This window comes from Lepisma saccharinum, chromosome 29 (genome assembly GCF_977018435.1).
Source record: "Lepisma saccharinum chromosome 29, izLepSacc3.1, whole genome shotgun sequence".
Lineage (NCBI taxonomy): Eukaryota > Metazoa > Arthropoda > Insecta > Zygentoma > Lepismatidae > Lepisma > Lepisma saccharinum.
Window position 1 is genome coordinate 16,968,381 of NC_139257.1, and position 23,112 is coordinate 16,991,492.

Consider the following 23,112-nt stretch of genomic DNA (forward strand, 5'->3'; position numbering starts at 1 on the left):
AGGAAGTAGTGCCACTTACAACATGGCGAGTTCTATGCGTGCGGGAAGGTCTGTCACGGAGTTGTACATCGATTCGGTGAGACGGTTTGTTTACATAAGGTCTCAGGGTTGGTGATTTACACTTTAGTCAAACAGCTGTCTTTCGTAAGGCATGTGCTTTTCTTACACTGTTTGTTGTACCTGTCTATTATTTCGTACTTTTCAATTATGGTATTTACAATTAGAAGCATTCATTGACCTATGTCAGCATAGATAATGACCTGGACATTACACATCATCATCAAGCATTGACTATATCCTACAGTTACATATAATTGTATATATTTCTATGTGCATTTATTCTGTTCGTGTGTGTGTTTATATGAACAATTGCATTAAGTATGAGAGCAGACTTAAGCTAAACATCGCCGAAAAATCATTTGAATTTGAATAACTAAAATAGTTTGGAAATATGGAAAAGTTTATATTAATAATTAAATATAATGTCGTGGAAAAGTAACAATTGTAGCCAGGAATTATACTTCGCAGTGTCTTGATCTTGTCTCGATAGTATCGAAGAGTCTGATCTTACAAGCCCGTCTCGGTTCTATATGTAGTTATAACAATTTATCGTGATTCATTTTTTATTAACCTTTGTGACGTATGGATATGCATTGTTTATTGATTGACCGAAGATGGAATACATCTGGCTTGAGTGTCCAGAAGAGGGGAGATGTGCTATACTCCTGGGAAATGATTGAAAGCTTAACATCATATACAGTGTGTCCCATAATAGTGTTTAGAGTGAGCATCTTTGAATTTTTATAATGGAGAAACTATTAAAGATAACTTGACTGGACTTCTTGTATTTGAAGCTGCAACATCTACTTTGAGTGTGTGTGTGTGAGCATGTGTAGGCATTCTGTTGTTTTTAGTTTCATCATCGCCCACCAGGCGGTAGGCATTCGTGTACCCAAAGTGTGGCAGAGGTGAGCAATTTTTATTTTGAGCAATGTAAGATCTCTCAATTTTATCACCGTTAGATTTCTACTTCTGGGAAACTGAAGGACAATGTGTTCCCCAAAAAGCCATGGTCACTGGATAACCCGAAACATGCGATTGACACCATAGGCGAGCGCAGCCCCTCTGATTAGGGAGGGGGGGGGGGGCAAAAGCCTTGATGAAACTTCAGTCGGGAAAGATTTAAACCTCATTTTATTTCACTGTTTTAGTTTCATTGTATGAGCATATATAATTTTTAGGTCCAAATTTTTGCAAACTGAAAACAATATTGATTTAATATGGCACAAAAAATTTCATGGGCCACAACAGCATCCACTGAATTTGACAAGACTGTAAGAAAATGAGATATTGCGAACGAAGCGAGCAAGAAAATTTTACGAAATGTACTTTTATTTGTATAAAATTTGATATCGATGGGAGCAATTCCCCCTCTGTGTCCCCCTGCAGGTGCTCTTAGCCGTCTGGAAGAAATAATGCAAGAAAGACGCGAAAACAAATTCCATCTTGAGTATCCTTTTGTCCTGCTACTCTTAGATTCTACTTGCCTTGCTTTCTTTTACCTCAATGTTTGCCCCGCTTGCTTCCTAGAATTGATTTCCGTTCAAGGTTGGAGACAGGCAATGCCCATTGCACCCCTGTGGTTACGCCACTGCGCTCCCTTCCCCCGTAGTTGCCTTGAACTTTAATCGGCTTGAAAATACTTAATTTTCTTAAAGAGTAAAATATCGTTTAATAATGGCGGTAAGATTCCTCTCCACTAAATTTCTAGGTGAAAGTACAATAATGTAGGGGGGACATGGACGTCTAGAAGGGAGGGTGGTAAGGGTGGCCACACATCCCCCTTAGAAATCTAATGTCAAAATAAAAGTATAATTTGATTTTAGTCATAGTAATTTATATTAATGCGATTATTTCAAATTGAAGTGGTGTTTTTTGAGAGAGCAACACTATTATCGGGATAATATGCCCCATGGAAAAATACCTTGCTTGTCCCACCGTGAAAAAAAAAACTGCGGACATCCATGATTAGGGGGCAATTGCCCCCCCCCCCTTGCCCCCCGTGCGCACGCCTATGATTAACACTACCTGTGCTTTCCTTCCTGTGGAAACCATGTATGCTGTTTGTTGATTTGATCTATTCTATAGTCCGGCTGCCTTAGCCGAAACCATGGACAGAAGTGCGCATGCGCCAACTGGACTTGTTCACTGTCAAAATAGGGGTGACGGCAGAAATCACATACCTCTTAATTACAGACTGAAAACAATGAGCTTTTGTTTGAAGCCGTGCATAATCCTGGGGCTAGAAATATGGCGGAGATGCACATTAGAGCTTGTTAAGTTTTCATTCTTGTGAATAAATTATTTGCACTCACTTGTGGAGTGTAATATGTAGAGTTATATACTTCTTAGTAAACTTAACAATTACAATCTTGAGAGGTGCAATGACTCACAATCTTCAAAATAGTTGTTGCAAGTAGAAATATGAAAGTATGCTCGCCGCCATGATAGTATCCCCCCTCTCCACGAAATGTTTGGCCCATATAGAAAGGCTTACGTTTCCGGTCTGGTACCTGGAGGTCTGTGGCACCAATGACATTTTGGAAAGATAAGTGTTCCGTGAAAATCGTTTCCTGTGGACAGGGGTGCCCACAGGGAGGAATTATGGCGCAGGTTGCGCCATCGAGATTTTTTTTGGGGGGGGGGATTTTTTTTCCTTAAAATAATATAAAATTGAACATTTATATCTTTTTCCAACATATATGTAAAAATTTTACACTTTAAACGCACCATATTTATTCCATTAGACGAAGAAAAGAAAGTGATTGATTGAATTGTTATTTTAAGTCCACTTTAGTACAGAAAGGCTAATCGGGACTGCACCTACAGTTTAAAGTGGGATCCGAACCACTATGTGCCTCCACCGGGTATCGAACCCGAGACTCCTAGATTACAAGGCCGCTACCTCTGCGTCATTGGGGAGGCCCTGAAAAGAAAGTGTTTAAGGGTATTATCGAAGGGGGTGGGGGTGGAGAAATATCCAACTCTTACATATTAGGCCTTATTTGACACGTGAGTTCTGGGGGGGATTCTGAACTAAACTTTGGAGGGGACAGTATCCAACTCTAGATATTTTAGTTAGAGGGGTATTGAGCATTAAATTGAGGGGGTATCCAATTCTTGTGTATTATAATTGCCTTAGATTGTTGCGCAAATTCTGGTGTGGAGACTGAGAATTAATTTTTTGGAGGAGGCAATATCTACTCTTCAATATTAACAGTAAGTTTAAAATTGGCGTGGAAATTTTGGGGGATGGATTGAGTATTAAATTTAAAGGGGGAGATAGAAAGCTCCTAATAGAGTGTTAAATCTTAGATTGTCAATGGTTTTCTGTAGTGGAGAGAGAGTTCGAACATTGAATTTTGGAGACTGTATTTAGCGATATGGTATCCACACGTTTTCGACCCCGAACGTGCCAAAGGAGAAGCTGGAAAAGACTAAATATCTCGGGATCCTAAGAAAGTATTGACACGCCATTAAATTAATATTCTTGAAGGCCTGCAAATATTTGAATGTAAAAATTTCTTGCTCGCTTCGCTCGCAATCCTCTCTTCCTAGGATGCGTGTTTGGCGCTTTAATGAGGTGAATGTGAAGTTTTTATACTATAGCTGCATTACAAGTCAAGCAATATTCTCGATAATGATGAACGATTTTAGGGGTGGTCATGAGTGATGGGCACCCCTGTTTATGGACGAGGGGCAGATCAAGTATAGTGTTGAGTAAAGCTAAGAAGAAAGTTACTTTCGGTAGACACCCTGTCGTAATTAAATACTTTGTGCGGATTACGATATGGTTTGAAGGCGCGAGTGATATGATCTGGGGGGACGCATGACATGAATTTGGGGGGATGGGCACCCCTGGTTGTGGATACATCAATGAAGTTAGTAGAGATATGTTTCAAGTTATGGAAGGGTTCAGAATGAAAATGAAAGCAAGCAAATCCATATAAACGAAATATCACAGCGTAGATTGGGTGTTGCTTCTACGTGCTTCCCCTCTCGCGTTTGGAATGGACCTTTCCAGGTAGTTTTGTCTTCCCTGGTTGGACTGTATACCGTTGCAGACAAAGTATTGCTGCCAATGAACGTCTATAACTTTCGCAAAAAAGTTCACACTTGCTTTTATTAGTGTTCCCATTATTAACGTTCAAAGAGTGAAAACACTATTTTGGGACACTGTATATGTATTTAACACATTAATTTGTTAATTATTGAAACTAAAGGAGTATTTTTTGGGAGGGGAGGGGGCAACGCTCTTATAGGAACAAATATGCTTCCATCCATATAATTGCATTTCATAAGGCAAGACTGGTAAAAGGTCGCCGCAAGAACGATAACGTCAGATTGAAGCAGTTTTTTTAAGGGGCAGCACTATTTTTTGGGAAAAAATAATGTTTTTCTCCCTTCCCCCAATGTACAATCTGTAAAAAAAAGTCCACACATACAGGTATTGTCATCCTCTTTAAGGCACTCATCTTCGCCAATAGTACGTGAAGAAATAGCAAAATTATTACCTTACCTTGCACAGAGAGACATGGCTATGGGGAAAATAGGCATCTGTCTGTTGCCCATGAGGAACTCGCTGGCAGTCTTTTGTTTCCCACCGAAGCATCCATAGTAGATTCCTATGAGGGACGAGATGACCAGCATCCCGACGAACACGGTGTAATCCAACCATCCGAAGCGAAGGGAGCTCACATCTTTCTCTGGCACGTCCATGGCTGCTGACTACACTGAAATGAATCGGTTACGTAATTCCAATATCATTTTTTATTCTAATCATCCGTTCAGCGTGCGTGCGTGTGTGTGTGTGTATGTAGAATGGCACAGAATAAGATTAACTAGCGAGAATTGGAAAGCAAAACCGTTGAACAGCGATATTTCTGAAGTATGCAAAGGCAAATTAAGTGAGTTGGTTTGTCACACACCGCAGCTCCTGTCTGGTCTGGCTGCTTTAGTACGGGATAAATTGATTGAGGGCTATTCAATGTTTAATCATTCGCTTGAATCTATGCCAGACATACAGAACGAATTGAGCTCTTCGCTTATAAAGAGAACGAACGCTTGCCGTCTGAAAGGAAACATTAAGCAGTCAGTTATGATTTTCGTGCAGGAATTACTAAGCAGGGATCAGGCGGGCGCCAAAGCAGCTGTTGCTGTTTTAAGTCCACTTTATGTACAGAAAGGCAAATCGGGCCTGGACCTACAGTTAAAGGTGGGATCCGAACCAGTATGGGCCTCGAAAGGTACTATGTGCATCGAACACGGGATCCCTTGATTACAATGCAGTCGGGGTGCCAAAGCAAAGAGCTGCAGAACTGGCAAAAAAGAGACGAATAAGATGTGCTCCAATCATACCCACTGGCGTACGCAGGGGAGATCTGATGGGGCTACAGCCTCTCCCGAAATTTTGAGAAAATCCAACATTTCAAATTGAAATCCGTTAAGAACTAGAAAATAAAAAAAACGTAAAGTGTAAATGCAATTACCCCATTGCCATTCTTGTCTTAAAGTACAATCTTTAATAGATAAAAAGGCTCCAAATATACGAAATATCATATTGGGTATCCCACCCCCTAGAACGAAGCTATGTATTATCCATTCACTTTACAATTCCAGTCCCTCCCGAAAAAAGAAAATCCTACGTATGCCAGTGATTGTACCAGGAGCGTATATTCTGGGCTAGCTATGCTATCTGCAAAGCCTGAAGCCTAGAAAGTAAATTACTGAAGATAATGGCGATTCTGAAGTTGGCAACCTGAAATCTTAGGAGTTGGCAACCTGAATTCTTAGAAGTCGGCAACCTGTATTTTTAGGAGTTGGCAACCTGTATTTTTAGGAGTTGGCAACCTGTATTTTTAGGAGTTGGCAACCTGAATTCTTAGGAGTTGGCAACCTGAATTCTTAGGAGTTGGCAACCTGATTTCTTAGGAGTTGGCAACCTGATTTCTTAGAAGTTTGCAACCTGAATTCTTATAAGTTTGCAACCTGAATTCTTAGGAGTTGGCAACCTGATTTCTTAGAAGTTGGCAACCTGAATTCTTATAAGTTTGCAACCTGAATTCTTAGGAGTTGGCAACCTGATTTCTTAGAAGTTGGCAACCTGAATTCTTATAAGTTTGCAACCTGATTTCTTAGAAGTTGGCAACCTGATTTCTTAGAAGTTGGCAACCTGATTTCTTAGAAGTTGGCAACCTGATTTCTTATAAGTTTGCAACCTGACTACTGTTGGGATGGCAACGTGGTTGCCTTGAAGACGTCAAGAATCAGCCTCTTCTCCCTACCTCCATAGCCTAGGACCAGTGACATAGTGAGTTAGTCCAGGTCCTTAAAATGGCCACCACTTCCTCGTTCTAAAGAATGTATGGTTGCCTAACCGTACTGAAATCCAAAACCAATCATCCGTTAACATATTTTAAATTTTTTATATCACACCTATCCCTGACTATTCCCCTATATGGACCATGGCTTCTAAAACTAATATTTCTAGGATTGATTCTGCCCGCGACTTTTTTTATCACAATTGCTCATCCTTTTCTGAGTCAAGGGGTGCAGGGTTCGATTCCCGGTAGAGGCACATGGTTCTCACAAACTGTAGGTCCAGTCTCGATTAGCCCATCTGGGTGCACTGGCGTACGCAGGATTTTTTCAGGGGGGGTGTGAACTTCTGAACTTGGAAGGTTCGTTCACTGTCACAGGAACATTTTTCATCTGGGAGGTACAAAATTCGTGTGTGTATGTATATAATGATATTCTAATACGGAAAATTCTATTTTAGAAGAGCATAGACGGATTTCCTGTTTTTTTAACCGAAAGTTTACATTGACACATTTTTATCTTTATTTTCTAGAATTTATGGTCATTTGCTCATTTCGAATATGATGGAACGGAAAACAGAAGTTTGTTGTCATTTGAAAGTAGTGAACAAACCTGCATCTATTCATTCATTTTAATTCAGGGTGCGATTTGATAAGGGGATAGGAGGGATCCCTCTCCATTTAGAACCAACAAATGTCTGGTTAGGAATGACACATTTCAACCAGACCACTTGAAAACTATATTGTAATTATGGTGTTTCTGTCGAACGCCATAGCTAAATACAAAAATTTCGTTACGCGATTTATGGCGACTGTGTATAGTGGCGCTAATTTATGTGGGCCCGTGGTGCCTGAGCATACCCAATAATTTATGATTTTTTGTGAACTTATAATTCAAGTGTTTGAGCCAATCCAATGTTTTTGAAAAGTTGTCAGCCCTGACTGTCTCTTTTAGATGCCATGTATTAGGTATTTCTTCAGACTTCTGGTGTTTCGAGCGCTTGTTGAGATATACTGTTGCTTCTTAAAAAGAATAAGGCGAGATGGTCTCCGATCGACTCATGGCAGGTTCAGCTTCGAAGGATTTGTAAAACATTTGACAAAGTAGTTATTTATGAAGGCATTTGCTATATTTTAAGACTCTCTACAAGTACTGGAAGTATTACCATTGTATCTGTAAAACCGAAATACTTCAGTTCTTAGAGTATAGAAAAAAAAATTGATTGATAATTGATGAATGGACACTCGCAGACATCCATGCCCAGGCCGGGATTCGAACCCGGGACGGTGTCGTAGCGCGATGTTCTAACGCGGGTCGGCCGAAAGCAAGAAATTAACACCTCTACTCTTGAAACATTGAAAACGATGAATTTACCGTCTAGGAGGGCGGTATATCAGGAGTTAGAAGAAAACCAGACATTCAAATGCATTTTCTTCAATTTTTGGTGAACAATATAAATAGCCGGTTTGAAGAATTAGGTCTCTTTTCACATGTAGTCCTATTAAATGCACACACATGGTGGCATTTAGATGATTAAAAACGTGTGTTTTATGGAGACATGTCAGGTGAACTTTAATGTAAGCCATAGCATGTGTGCATTACAAGTTAAAGATTTTCACATCTACAAAGAAAATCCAAAACACATTTCCCCCTCACTCAAGAATTCAAATTAAATTGCATGAAGATCTACAGCTGAATGTGGACGTGGGTTCAGTGCGAAGTCAACCTTTACTGAACAGAATGAGATCAAATATTTGCTTGGATCATAGAATGCATCGCTGAAAATCAATTTCTACGATACCCCTTTGTTGGTGTTTTATTTTCATGAGATATGAGCTCCAAGTATCATTTTAAACCTTCGTTTTACAAGCTATTCAAACACAAAAATAGTTATCGGGGGCTATTTTAAGTTTTTTTACTGCTTCATTTACTGCCTTCATTTGATTTTTAATTTTCTAAAAATTTCTGGAGGGGCTGTAGCCCCTTCAGCCCCCTTCTGCATACGCCAGTGTCGGGGTGCACGTTGTGATATTTTCTGAAGACACCCCAATGCCATCCTGTCTTTCGCGTTGTGGACCTAATTTTGCAGACTAACGAGGCTCTGCCGTCTGGTCTCACAGCCATTGACCCTTCATCAATTTCATATCATCACTCATCCTCATCTTCGCGAATAGCCAAAAGTGGCAGTAAAATAAAACAAATCAATCAAACACAATCTGTGCATAAAGCGGACTTAATAGAAAAATCAAACTCTCAAGAGATTCTATTACAGTGTTGAATATCAAAAGTAATGTTAATGATGCTCACCTATAAGTGTATGTAGTCCTGTCGGAGCTAGGAAGAGAACGAACTTTGGAGAACTTTACAGAATACTAAAGGCAGACTTAAGTTCCCAAACAGAAGATTTGTGACACCTAAGCTTTGTCATAAATTAGTGCATTCAGAACGAAAAGTCATCGTGAATGCACGACTTTGCACGAAACAGAACTGAAACCTAATCAGTGTTTTGTGTGGAAGTAAATACAGGCACTGTATATTGCTTTATAAGGTAGACCTGACCTTCGTCTCACTTGTGTTGCGACAATGCCAAAGCTAGCTGACCTCCGAGGCGGAGGGCTTAGCACAGCGCGCTACGACGCCAGGTGTTCCGGGTTCGATTCCCTGATAAAAGAAACATAATTGGGTGGATGAATTGTTATACCATTTAATATATTTTTAGTCGAGTAGCCAGGCTGGGGCCCCCGAGGTAAAGGGGGGGGGGCTGTAATGAATTTTCCTGATTTTGTGTTTTTGTTAGACTGGCCCGCTGCAGTTAGATTATAAAGTGTAAATCACCAACCCTGAGACCTTCTGTAAACAAAACCACGTGCATGCAGAAAGCATTGCAAACTCATAGAAGTAAAATAATCCACACGAAAATCCAGCGTTGTTACAGGATTCATTACGTAAAGTAAAACAACGGCCAATTTGTAGTGTGGGATACGCTGCCGCAAATGACGTCTCACTTTAAATCCAATCCTCTTTCTTTTGTACTTATTGCTTCACCTTTATGGTTAACTCTTTGCACCAGTAATCATTTCCTATAAATTTGGTTTCTTTTTTGCATGCGAATTGAATATATTTTACTTGCATTTTTTTTAGACAAAATGATATAACATGGTAATGTATATTTCTAAGGTTTGATATAGATGGGAGTGTATTTGAAATTTATTTGTAGATTTTATTAAATTGTATCTTATGTAAATAAAATATATAATGGGCATAAACAGCCATATGCAATGCTGTAAGTCCAATAAATATATTGATGATGATGATCAAACAAGACAAAGAAAGTTCGTAAATTTATTGCGGTTGGAAACTTTGAGAAGCATCCTAATAACGATTTTTGTACCGCCAAATATAGTGCACTTCGTAAAATAACTTGGTGACATGGCAAGGCAAGATAAGTGTGAACATTCTGTACGAATATGCATTGTAACTTTGAATGAGCTTAGAGATTTATGTACATAATGATATTTTATAACATTGGTTATTTTCTAAAAATAATCATGTGAACAGCAAGGAAGTAGTGCCACTTTCAACATGGCGAGTTCTATGCGTGCGCCGATAAATCAGTGTACGTACCAAAAAGAACCTCAAAATTGCGTTAATCCTAATTTAAATTTTCTTAATGCTGAAAAAGGTAACTCTAAAAGCCTTGTTTTTATAAACAGTTCAGGATGTCTATATTTCATTTAACCGCTCCCCGTGGCGGAGTGCTTAGCACATCGCGCTACGACGCCAGGGGTAAACGGGTTCGAATCCCGGCCTGGGCTGGGTGTAAGTGTCCATTCATCAATTTCATCATATCATCACTTATCCCAATCTTCGCAAATTAGCCAAAAGTGGCAAAAAACGAAGTAAAATAAAGCAAATCAATCAAGTATATTTCTATTGGTAACTTATTTTGAAGAGGGAATAAGCCGCAATCCAACTCTCAAAACGTTGGAAGATATGATAGGAAGTGTAGGAAGATATGAAGTTGTGCATGCTCTTAGAGGGACGTTTTGTCACGTTTTGAAAGATTATTCTTGTATAATATTAGCAAGCAGGAACCCAAATGAAAGAAGAGGGGCTATAGACCTTCATGGGAAAATTTAATATTTCAATTTTATTTTATTATTGACTGTTCTATGTAAAGTCTTTGATCAAATGAATATCACTTCTAAGTCATTAGCAGACTTTCTTGATATGGCTGCATATGATCACTAACGCTCTCTTAGAAATGACTGAGCTTCGGGGATCATTTGAATCACATTTGTTGAAATGATGAAAATATGCCCAAAGACTTGTCAACCGAGAGAGCTGGTTCGACGTATCAATATTGAAAATGATGATGAACACAAGTTCCTCACAACTGGACAATCGTTTCAAAGGCGTGAAAGGAGTTGTACACATACATAAAGTGATACAACCTTCCTTTTGTCAAGATACATAGACACTGAGCTTCGAAGAGAACCTGAAAACATTGCAAAAACATTTCAAAACTTCATTTGAGTTCTCATCTTCTTCCTCCTTGTCACACAACATAGTTCACTCACTTCCAGTTATATTGATGTACGCAAGGCTTGTTTCATGTTCTCACGGGCAATAAAAACGGGACACCGAAATCCTAAAATACTGGCTTCCCCAATGCGTTATTTGTGCCCAATTCAACGGCGATCAGCTTCGATAGCAACTTTTAACAGGAAGTTCTGCTATTGCCGTAGAGGCAACACACATAACGCAGTGCACGGAAGTCAGTATTTCAGGATATAAGTGTCCCATTTTTATTGTCAGTGACTCTACCTTACTGCCCTCTCACAGAAGCAAAGGCAGAGAGATAGATTCTAAATTTAAAATTATAAAAAACTATTTACGCAGTACTATGAGTCAAGAACTTCTTAGTGGTCTGGCTTTACTTTCAACTGAAAATGACAATAAAAAAAAGTTTAACAAAGTAATCGATGCTTTGGCGCAAATTTTAATCTATAATGTAAGCATGAGTAAATAATGTATTTTCCAGTAGCCTATCTATATTATCTATATTATTAATTATTTTGTACGATCTGTCTCTAGCATAAGAAACAAACACAGTTTTAATCATAATAAAGATAATTATATGTATTTGCTTACACCCCATATGATAAAATTACGCATTTTTTGTATTCGTACATCCAGTCACTATATTAACAGTAACAGGGGGCATTAGTACAGGCAACAGAGAGCATTATGATTTTTCATGGAAATAATTGCAGTTACGGCTCTCTAGCCCTCTGAAACCCGAGGGTTCAAGGCAGCAGCAATACAGGCCTTCCATCTGTCCCTCTCCTGGGCAAGATCAATCCAAATTTTCCATCCTTACCGATTTCCTTTAGGTCCTTCTCAACGTTATCCCTCCATCTTCGTCTTGGCCTTCCTACAGGTCTCTTACCATCAGGTTTCCCAACAAGAATCCTGCAAACTCTTCTTTACTCTCCCATTCGTGCCAGTTGGCCTGCCCATTTACTTTTTTTTTTAGTAAGACTTCTTCATTTGGGCGATTTTATGGTGACGTGTGTGACTCTTGTACGAGAAATCTGAAATTAATTTGTTTCTAATTCATATATTTGTGAATAAAATTAATTTCTTTTTTTACCCTAAATTATTTTGGATTAATGGCCATGTACTGACCATGGAATATTCCAGCTGTTGTTCGTAGAACGTGATTGTTGCTTGGAAATCAGTGTGTGACGTCTTTATGCAGTGAAGATACGTCTTGGAGTCATTGACAAGTAAACTCTGTGAAGTGTCTGTTGGTTTTTGCCCATATTTTTGTCAAATGTACCAGACAAGTGCAGTTTCAATTTCATGCAACTTTGGCCCTGATACACTTTCTTCTTTTCTTTTGACAAAATCATTCTTTTCGTGACGTGTGTAATATTATAATTCTGGCGTGTGTGACTTTCAAATTTTGCGAACTCTAATTAGACAGAATAATTGAAATACAGCATGTTCAACACAAAATGTTTTATTGACAAACAAGAAAACATCAAAGAAGCACTTGCCGACATTCCTGGCGGAGTGGTTATCACAGTGCTCAACAAACGCAGGAGTCCCGGATTCGAATCCCGGCCTGGTGATGGGCGCTTGTGATAGCCCCTTCATCAATTTCATTGTATCATCCTTCATCTTCATCTTTGCGATTCGCCAAAATCAGCAGGAAAGCGAAGTAAAGTAAATCACTCGTGAAACGCCTAACAAAATAATTTTGATGTGACATAATACCTAAATGAACTGGCCACGTGAACGTGCAACAGTAGGAGACATTTTTTTCTTTCCAATGTTAGTGACTGTGTACGCTATTTTGTCCTCAGCCGCTTCCAAAAGTTTCCAGATGGAGTCATGGTGGATAACAATATTTCTTGCAGGTTAGTGTCGTTAGCTCTAATTTCTCCTGGGTAAACACTGTCTTCATAACACACTAAATACCAGTAGCCCACGTGAATATTGTTGGGTAGAAAATTTGGTGGCGTATCCTTGTTCTGATGAAACTCAAGAGTTGAATAAAAGAGGTGTACATTTCCATCTCACACTATATTTTGTTAAAGGGAAAACTGAAAAGGAATCCAGTTATCAAACTGAGAGATGGTAACCTTAAGAGAGTGATGAAAACCAGATACCTTGGGGTAACACTGCAAGAGAATCTACAATTCACCTTGCACGTTGAAAACGTGACCACCAAAGTTGAAGGCAAATTGCAACAATTGGCACAACCTCATTCAAACTACCCTTCACACACATTAAATCATATATTATTTCTATCTACAACGCAATAGTGTCATATGGTGCTCCATCGTGGGAAAGAAGTTTAAAGAAGAAATGCATTAAAATAAAACTCCGACCCTCACAACGAAAGGCCATACTACGCTTCACAGGTGCTTTCCGCACCACTTCAACCCAAGCACTCCTGGTCATCACTGGCCTTTGGCCTATCGATAAGATAGGGCGATGAAGTACTGGTTCAAAATAGGAAACGAACAGAAAGTCGCAGAGATACTCGAGAGATTTGCTCCCACCATCAGGGACATTCACACATTTATCATTCAGGACTGGCAAGCAGAATGGGATGCTCCAACAGTAGGCAGGAGACACTACACCTTTCTACCAAATATCGAGGAGCGCCTCTCCATGCGACACTTTCAACCAACGCGAGGACTTTTTAACAGGGCACGGTCCTTACGGTGAAAACATTGCAAGATTCAACCTCAGGTCGCATGGGTTCTGCCCCACTTGTCCAGACATCCCTGACACTCTCGAACATAAACTTTACCTATGCCCCTACACGGATGACCGTATAACTAATATCAGGGATTCCCTTCCAAATTTTAACACATGCCAATTACTCCGTTCCGCTCATTTCGACAAACTGAACACCCTCGCAGACTTGGTATCTAATGCCGAACTCTCTGCATACAAAGCAAATCTCCATCAACTTCGTCACTATCAACCCCTGCAACCAGTTGAACAGCCGATCACAGTAAGAAGCAGCACGAGACTCGGACATACCCAGCCGCCATCCCCACAGACGCCACAAGAACAAACACAGGAGGGAACCTCGTCCCCAGCAAATGCTACCGGAGAATAACACCACTCCGCTTCAACCGACAAAAAGGAGGCAACTGAGGAATGAAGAACTATCTTCTGTATCACCTTTCTTCCTTACTACTTCCATGACCTTCATCTCACTCTTCACACCCTCAATTCCTGACGTATAACTGGATTTCATCTTGAGACCCCCAGGAGTTCTCATTAGTACTGATTCCCCTCCCAGTACCTCTTCCAATTGCTGAACTCCAGCATCCTTCCTCAATCTACCCCTTGTTTTCTTTTTCTCTTCTTTTGCTACATTACTCTTCTCATTGTTCTCTTTAATATCCGTTTCTTCCTATTTCTTTTTCACTTGTATTTATTTCTCTTCTTTCTCTTATTATTATATTATTTTTTATATATTATTATTTTTTCTTTTCCCAAATTTCTTATTTACTTATTACCTAACCACTAATCAATGTAGTGATTTCTTTTATATTCGCAGTCCCTAACATCTACAATGTGTCTACATCTTCATATACGTACTCTTAACATATAATTTTTACTTTTCACTATTTGTTTTATTATTATTATCATTATTATTAGTACTATTATATACATTCTGTTAACCAAATCTGTTCTGGCTCACCAGAACAGTTATAATTATACAATAAAGGGAAAAAGAAAAAACGGAGGAATCCGTAAATGTTCGCGGAAAACACGCCCAGGGTTTATTTCGAGGTACCTGGGCTAAAGCGTATATCTCCGAATGTATATTATTATTAATAAAGATATCATCTTCCATCTCATGAGCTTGAAATGAAACATGATTTTTTTTGTATTTCTGGGTAAACTGTCATGTTACCTTTCCATAAATGGACAATGGACATGAAGTAGCGTAACGCAATGTTAATACTGCGTTGGTATCGAACCAGACACCTTGAGCCGTCTATTGGGTGGTGTAGTCATTCATCATTATCTTCCAGATGGTTATCACTCGCTTGGCCTAAATGTGATATATGCAAGAGGTTACATTTAAAAGAATAGCAATAGAATTAAGTTATTGGTTTTGTACTCTCCATGACTGAACCGATATGTACTTAGTTAGGAAAAGGATATTACTTGCCTCCCGGGTAGTATGATGATCATTCCCTCAAATTGTTCCTTCAAGAATGGAAATTGACACTCATCTGACCTTTCTGTCAGAATTCACTCTCCTCATGCACCACAGTTCAATAAAATCGTTCCCCTAACTTCCTTGCTCTATCCTGTACACTCGCCAACTCCCCGCTCTATCTCGATTCCACCTCTTCTGCCACATACGCCTCTCAAGTCAATAACCTAACATTTCCCTAATTACTTATTCAGCATTCCTTTATCTGCTTCCTGCTATGTTAAGAATAATAGCATACCTCTCACTTCTACCCAACGCCTTGGGTAAGATACGGTGGTCTCTCTCAGACTGAGAAACATGCAACTACATACCAGAATGATCGTGAGGGCCATGTGCACACCAATGGACTTAAACTAACCAACAATTTGATGTAAGCAGTCGTTTGCCACACTTTCTCACAGTCGACGGCAAGAATGTTACATGTTAAAGGGGGAACCCGCGAAGTAAGCCCTCCTCCACCCGCATACATTCCAGGGTATGCGCTTGTCGTCCTGGTGCCTAAGAATATACCAGGACGTCAGTTCCTATGAATTTAAACGGTTCCCCCGACTTTATTTAACTATTTCTTACATGCGAGATTACAAGCATACTACATATAATAAATACATACAATTAAAAATAAATATTGCATGTCGAAACACAATGGAATGTGCAATGTATTACATGAAATGCATTTTCTGCTCTGGTGGCCAGAACCGAGACGTAACATCGTGAGTGACGGTTTGATCTAATGTTTAATTGTTACAGTGACATTTGTAAAAAAATACTCCAAAATGTACATTACATTTATAAAGTTTACATTAGTGACGATGACAGTTTGATAACAGTACGCATGGCACAGTGGTTCGGATCCCACTTTTAACTGTTGGTACAGTCCCGATTAGCCTTCCTGTACATAAAGTTGACCTAAAGCAAGAAATCACTCACGCCAGTCTCACGCTGCAACTGTAACTTGCTGCTGCATGCCCAGCGCCATCTTGGGTAATGACGTAAGCTCGGGCGCGACTGACTTTTATCTAAAATTATAAAATGAAGTTTCAATTTTACGTAATATACCATTCACCATTTTCCTTTCGATTGTACAGTAGCTAGTGTTGGGCAATAAATCGCGATATTGAAAGAATATCGTCCAGGCGATATCAACTAGACCAGTGGCTCCCAAAGTGTGCGCTATGGCTGGGTTACAGGGGCGCTGCGAAATGTCCCATGATTTTCACTGAAATGATACAATTGTTTCAAATAGGCGCACATTCTGACTTGGGCGCTGCGGGAAAATCTTGAAACACTAGGGGCGCCGTCAAACGAAAAAGTTTGGGAACCTCTGAACTAGGCGATATATCGTCACGATATTTTGGCGATATATATCATGGAGACGATATATCCCCGATATCACGATACGAAAAAAATATCGTATTGTCTTTGACGATATTTTCTTGACGATATATCGCGATATCAAATTTTCGATATCGTCCGTCCCTAACAGTAACACACTACTGTCTCACCCCCTACAATAAACAAGTTCAATGGCCTATTTATAATTCATAGATAGTTCCTGCCTGGTATGTCTGAGTAAGCCGACAGGTCAGACAATTTGTTTTTCAAATATCGTACGTTACAGTTAACCAAAATCTCCTCATGCACCACTGTTCAATAAAATCGTTCCTCTAACTTCCTTGCTCTATCCTGTACACTCACCAACTGCCATACTCCTCTCAAGTCAATAACCTAACATTTCCTCTTGATTTTCAAAACAGCCATCTCTGTACCAGTTGAAGGGTTTCTGCAAGAGAGTCTTCAAAGCAAAACGCCAATCTTTATTCAAAATAATTTAATTTCTTTTATACATGATAAAAAAGCACGCAATACTAAAAAGTCATACATATACAAAATTTACATGCACGTGACAAGACACTCGATGCAAGGAAAAGCCTCTCTCACGCAGTCGACGGGCGTCGAAGTTAGGAATCATCTGAGTGTCGTCGTTTCTTTGTCCGCTGGCCGGGGAACTCCCTGGAAAATAAGAACAGAGAGAAGGTTTGCAAGGCAATATTTAGTTTTAAGAACAAACGGAATGAGATAATCCGTTGGAAACTGAAACTTGTAACATGGACCATAATAAAAGTTTTATACCGTGTGTTTCATAAATAATTGAGGGGTTACAAAAATGTATTGCAAGTAAACTATTGAACTTACGTTAATGAAACCAGTGCAGAACGATCGAGGAACGCAAACAGTTTGTGCGTGTTTGTTTTGTTAAGCCGAGAGTTCATATCCCTGCCGCCAGGTGACACTCAAATCACCAACATCGCTCACAGTGTTTTGTGCAATGTTTTGGTCACCAAAATCACCGGATCTTGACACCGTGTGATCTTTTTTTGTGGGGTTTCATCAAAGATACGGTATTCGTCTCACCGATGCCGCCTGATATCGCAGCCTTAAGGGAGCGTATCATCGCAGCGATACACACTATCGACGGGCCAATGTTGATGCGAGTGTTGCAAGAACTCAGGGGCGCCGACTTGTCAAAATTATTGGGGGGCTCTGATCACTGAAATAAATTAATGAATGACTCACTCTCTCCCTTTTTTAAAGTTTTGGCCTCAGTGTTCGGAATCTCATAAAAGCCCATGAATTCCTCAAAAATATCAAAATTTTTATTCACAGTTCTAATGCAGAATATTAATTGTTCACGGATGGATATGTCACAAGTTTCGTCAACCATAATAGCAAAATATTCCCGACTTTTAATATCTGCTACCACGGAGCGCAAAACAGATCCCCCTAATACATCAATGATCTCGTTCTGAATGTCATGTTAGAGCCATTTGTAGCCCGAACATCCCATCTACTACCCTAGTTCATGCACATCGTCTTTTGAAACTCTTTCAAGTAAAAAAATTAACAATACTCATAATTACATACTTAGTATGTAGTAATAAGTCATGTGTTTTGATGTCTCTGGTCATAGCCTCCCCCCCCCCCCAAAGTTGATGGTTTAGTGGTCTCAGTCCCTCGAAGTTGATGGTCTAGAACATTTCAAACGTGTATTTAAAGTTAAGTTCATGTGGCACAATTCAGAGTAAACTTTACAAAAGAACAAAATAATACATTAGATCCTCTTAAGCAATTTTATTAGGGGGGCGCTGCCCCACATCGTTAACATTGGGGGGGGGGGGTTCGAGCCCCCCCAAGCCCCATGGACTCGGCGCCTATGCAAGAACTAGACTATCGTGTCGATGCGTGACCTGTCACCCGTGGGGCACACATTGAACATTTGTAGGTGTAAAAAAAAAAGAGAGTTCCTTATTCGTTCTGGACTGGTTTAATTAACATAAGTTCAATACATTACTTGCAATAAATATTTGTAACTCCCTAAGTATTTATGAAACACCCGGTATCAAAAAAATTAGTGACAGTCTTACATGAGAAGTTCGTGTAAAATTTTCTGGTAGGGCCACTCTTAGAGACAGGAGAGGAGTGCCCATCCCCCCAAAGTAGAATATTAGCCCCGCCTTCCCCTTATGCCGAATTATTTACTCAAATTATTTTGGCCACACAATATTTGCGGAACAATATAATACAAACATATTATTACGTCGCTTTGGATAATCGTATTTAAATGAAATTGGCGACATTTGACAGAAAAACTCAAATATTTTATTTTACAACTCATAGACACTGAATGTGGCCCCCATGACTGGCCCTGCAGACATCAAGGCGATATTCCCATTCATGCCACACACGCTCCAACATATCCACAGGGATGGACTGGATTGGAGAAGTGATGCGAATTTGCAGTTCTTGCAGGTTTTGAGGCAATGGGGGTACATAGACACAATCTTTTATGTAACCCCATAAAAAAAAGTCACAGACCGTCAAGTCAGGTGACCTCGACTTCAATCCGCACGCTGAACCTTCACCAAACTCTGCGTGGAATGATAAAACACCAACACGTTCACCAAACTCTGCCTGTAATGATATTCTAAAACACACCAACTACGTTCTTAAATCTTCTGTAATAACAACACAATTTTAACGGAAAACATTCACATGTAACCTGCCTGCCTGCTAAATATCCAACAATGAACCTGCATCGTCCATTGTTGTCAGGAGTGAATTTATTTCAGTTTCTATGTTTGATCTCGCCATTGCTGATATTGGTGTCCATTGTTGGCATGCACAAAAATATTTGAGTTTTTCTTTCAAATGTCACCAATTTCATTTAAATACGATTATCCAAAGCGACGTAATACTACTTTAAAGTATGACAGTATATTTATGGACACGGTATGTGTTTTCATTAGGTACTTGAGGCACACTGTCATGTTTGCTAACATAAAATACAAAACTGCTGAGGCTCATTGCGATTGTTAGTGCGCTGAACCTTATTCTTAACTCTAGTACTAAGCCGCGCGTCAGGCTAAGTTTGCAGGAGGTTTTATGTATCAATCCGCGCGAGAACTGAGCTCAGAATCTTCCGTGCCAGTCTTTCCTCAACCGCCGAGCTGATACTGAGAAAATCCACAGTATTGCCAACCGCACAACACATCAAAACCCGCATGCATGTCAAGTGGAATGTATTTTTGCTTCTTCTTGTCTCCTGAAACATAAAATTTTAAAAGTACTTTCTGCGCATATATTATTTAATAAATGTGTCATTACTTAATATAAGAGCGAAATAACTTCTAAACATGAGAGCATGTGTGTATATTTCGAGCACGCAAAACGAAAAATGAACGGAGATAAAAGTAAACAACAATAGGCCCCTCTTGAATTTAATGACAAATTATTGTTTTTGGTTTAGAAAGAAATACATTTATGAAGAACGTGGTTGCTTCGTCCGCAATACATCCGTCTCTGTAAGACACACGCAATTCAAGTTATAGCACCAAAAAAGCATGATTTGTTATTGGTGATATATACAATCAGGTGCATTGTCTGCTGCTATTACTCTGGTTTCAATTTATGAATCACTTCACTAAACCAGGATTCAAATCTTGGTCTGTCCATTTCTTGCTGATAATCACCCTTTCTTTGCGCGGAACAGTAAATATGCGCCTTCAACAAAGCTTTCATTGCCGCCAGTGGGTGAAACAATAAGCCTCCCCCTTCCCCTCTTTGTCGGTTTCTTCAGCCCTGGCGGTGGTTTTGCATGGTGGTATCCTTCCATGTTTTATTCCCCCTTCCCCCACTCACCGACTTGAAGGACGTCTCGTCCAAATAATAAACATGTTTCTTCTCACTGCAATATCTTTTAATACCGCGGAGATTCTTTTGTCGTCAAACAACAAACAATCGTTTCCTCTTGCTAAACTCAAACCGCAAATCATTCAAGACCCGTGATACAATTCGTGCGCACATTCACCTCACGACCTGTTTTACTTTCATCTTGTTGCCGCAAGGAGGATTATGCATTTAAAACAACTTGCTTGACTTTGAAGAGCATTTCCCTTCGGATGAAGCCCAAAATAACATTCGGGTAAAACCGCGCGCTGAACATGAGATTCAGCCATTCTCGCCGCTCTACAATAAACATAGTGTTAAAATAGTGGGATGTGCAACACTGGTATCACCGATTCCACGCGTTCTGCAACGCATTCAGTCTCGCTCGACTTGCTCTAAAGTTTCAGTGTCTCTTCAACGCAATACACATTGCAGTTGGCGAATCTGCGGTTCTAAGTTCGTCTGCACAGTGATTGCAACCAATTAAGTCCATACCTGCTAATGGATGTATTATTTTGTCTGTATATTACAAATTAAATAACTGTTTTCTTGCAAGTATGCAGTTGTGTCGGAATAGAACCCGTCTCAGTGGAACTATATTCTTGCGCGCACGTTTGGAACTACATATGCGAAAACCTGCTGCAAGGTTGACTTGACGCTTGGCTTAGTGTACTCTAAGCTTTGCCCGCTTGACTAACCTTGTATTAATGCGAACAGAACGTCCGCCCCCTCCCAGCCCACTTTCCCATCCAAACCGATTCTAAAGATATAAGAGGTGGCGTTTCGTTTCAACCCTATCGCTACGATCACCCATACGTCGGTAGATAAACTGTAGATAATAACCATAACTAAAAATCAATAATAAGTCAATCAAACGAAACTATCCCCCATTTTTGTGTGAAGATATATAGAATTGGTATTTTGTCCCTCCTAAAAAATTCCCATGATGCAGGAGCGTCATGAACCCCCCTGTGGGCACTCCTGCATAGAGAAGTTAGAAGCAACAAAGGTAGAGTGGTTTTATGTGGATCAGAAGATATGTTCGGTTACAATTCAGCCACTAAGTGGTCTGTTGTGTGCGAGCTATTGCTATGAAATGTATGGCAGTAAATATGAGTGAGGTATTCAACCTTTTGGAGACAAATTATTTTTCTCGCACCATCAGAATTAACTGCTTCCTGTGCGTGTTGCTTTCCCTGCTAATAAGAATGGTTCATGAGGAATTTATTGATCATCAAGTTGAGAAATCTAGGTATGTTGTAAACACTTGTTTGTTAATATATCTGTTTGCGTTACTTGAAAATCTCACAAGAATGCTATTCGGAAGCTTCAGATTGCCTAGGTTTGAATGCCGGCCTGGGTGTTCTTTGTATATGTCCCTTCATTATCATCATTATCGTCACGATTAGCCAAAAGTGGCAGAGAAACGACGCTAAATAATAAAAAATCAAATTAAATCAATTGAATATCATTAGAATCAGTCAAGAAATCAGCAGGTAGGCCAAGAAAAAGTCAAGAAATTATGCTTTGATCAAGAATTGTTGCTATTTTTTTACAGTACAGTGAATTTACATTGTTCTGTAATGGAATTTGATAAAATTGAATATTTGGAAATCCAAAATTGTATTGAGTTGTGCTTAAGATTTGTTCATTTTGTTTCTTAAAAATTACATTCTTATTTTCATGAAGTTTTGTAGAAATATTAAATAAAGTAATGTGGCTATTCCCCATCCAGGATGAAGTCTGAAGCATTAGTTTTTACACCCATTAAATTAAAGCAAGTCTAATATCTTATTAAAGTACAGGTTTCATCTTAACCGACCTTGTGGTAGGAGTTTTTCATTGAATAAAAATATATCACGAGCAAGCTAAACGACTGCAGCGAATTCAAAATGCCTGCATTCGTTTCGTTTTTGATCCAAAATATTCAGAGCATTTGACATCGTACTTTGCGAAGGTCGAGTTGCTTAAATTAAGCTATACACGTAATTTTCATAAGTTATTTTTACTGTACAAAATCCTCCAAATAAAAGACCCGCAATATCTCTATAACCGATTTCAACATCTTTCCTACTTTCACAGCCGCAACACCAGATGGCGCGAAAGGTCTTTGCTCTCCATTCCACTCCACGAATCCAACTTTTATGCAAATTATTTTACTGTTACCTCAGCAGGCCTTTGGAACAAGTTGCCACCTGAAATTCATGTCTCTTCCTCAATTGTGACATTCAAAAATTGTTAAAGTTACACATATTATACAATGAAAATTAAACGTTTGATTTCCCTAATAATGTGGCGGGTGCAGAGAATGATAGAAGGACGTAAGGCACAAAAATGATTTAACGTAATAGTTAAGATGAATTATCGTCAAAGTATACAGTTTTGAACTATGTTTTAAGTATGTGTAATATTGGTCTGTGCTTAAGTAAGTGTAGTGTTATGTATTTGCTTGTACGTGTGTAAGGGCAAAAATATGTATGTGTGAGTGTGTGTGCCCGTATCTATAGGTTAGATTACATTTCTTATATGTAATTTTTCTTTGTATTTTTCATTTCTCTGTAATTTTTATATATTTTTTTCTTTCTTTTCTTTTTAAATATTTTAATTATTTCATATTCAATTTTTTTTTGTAAACATGGTCAAGTGGAAGAAAAGGCTCCACAGCCTTAACTTCGCCATGTAAAAGAAGACGAAATAAATAAATAAATAAATACATTTTTCTTAATTTACAACTATACGTAAATAGGAAA

General features: G+C 39.2%; 2 protein-coding genes across 4 annotated transcripts in view; both read right to left on the reverse strand.

Annotated features, from left to right (window-relative positions):
• LOC145981640 (sodium-coupled monocarboxylate transporter 2-like) overlaps window positions 1-8,770 on the reverse strand; it is a 52,413-nt gene extending 43,643 nt beyond the window's left edge. The window contains exons 1-2 of the mRNA XM_083115031.1: window positions 8,686-8,770; window positions 4,580-4,793 (exon numbers count right to left, since the gene is read on the reverse strand). Of these exons, the coding sequence (XP_082971157.1) occupies window positions 4,580-4,779 (200 nt within the window). The 5' untranslated portion in view covers window positions 4,780-4,793; window positions 8,686-8,770. The remainder of the gene's footprint in view (window positions 1-4,579; window positions 4,794-8,685) is intronic.
• Window positions 8,771-16,958: 8,188 nt separating this feature from the next.
• LOC145981299 (sodium-coupled monocarboxylate transporter 1-like) overlaps window positions 16,959-23,112 on the reverse strand; it is a 102,448-nt gene continuing 96,294 nt past the window's right edge. For all 3 annotated transcript variants that reach the window (XM_083114489.1, XM_083114488.1, XM_083114487.1), the window contains exon 15: window positions 16,959-17,149. In XM_083114489.1, the coding sequence (XP_082970615.1) occupies window positions 17,105-17,149 (45 nt within the window). In that variant the 3' untranslated portion in view covers window positions 16,959-17,104. The remainder of the gene's footprint in view (window positions 17,150-23,112) is intronic.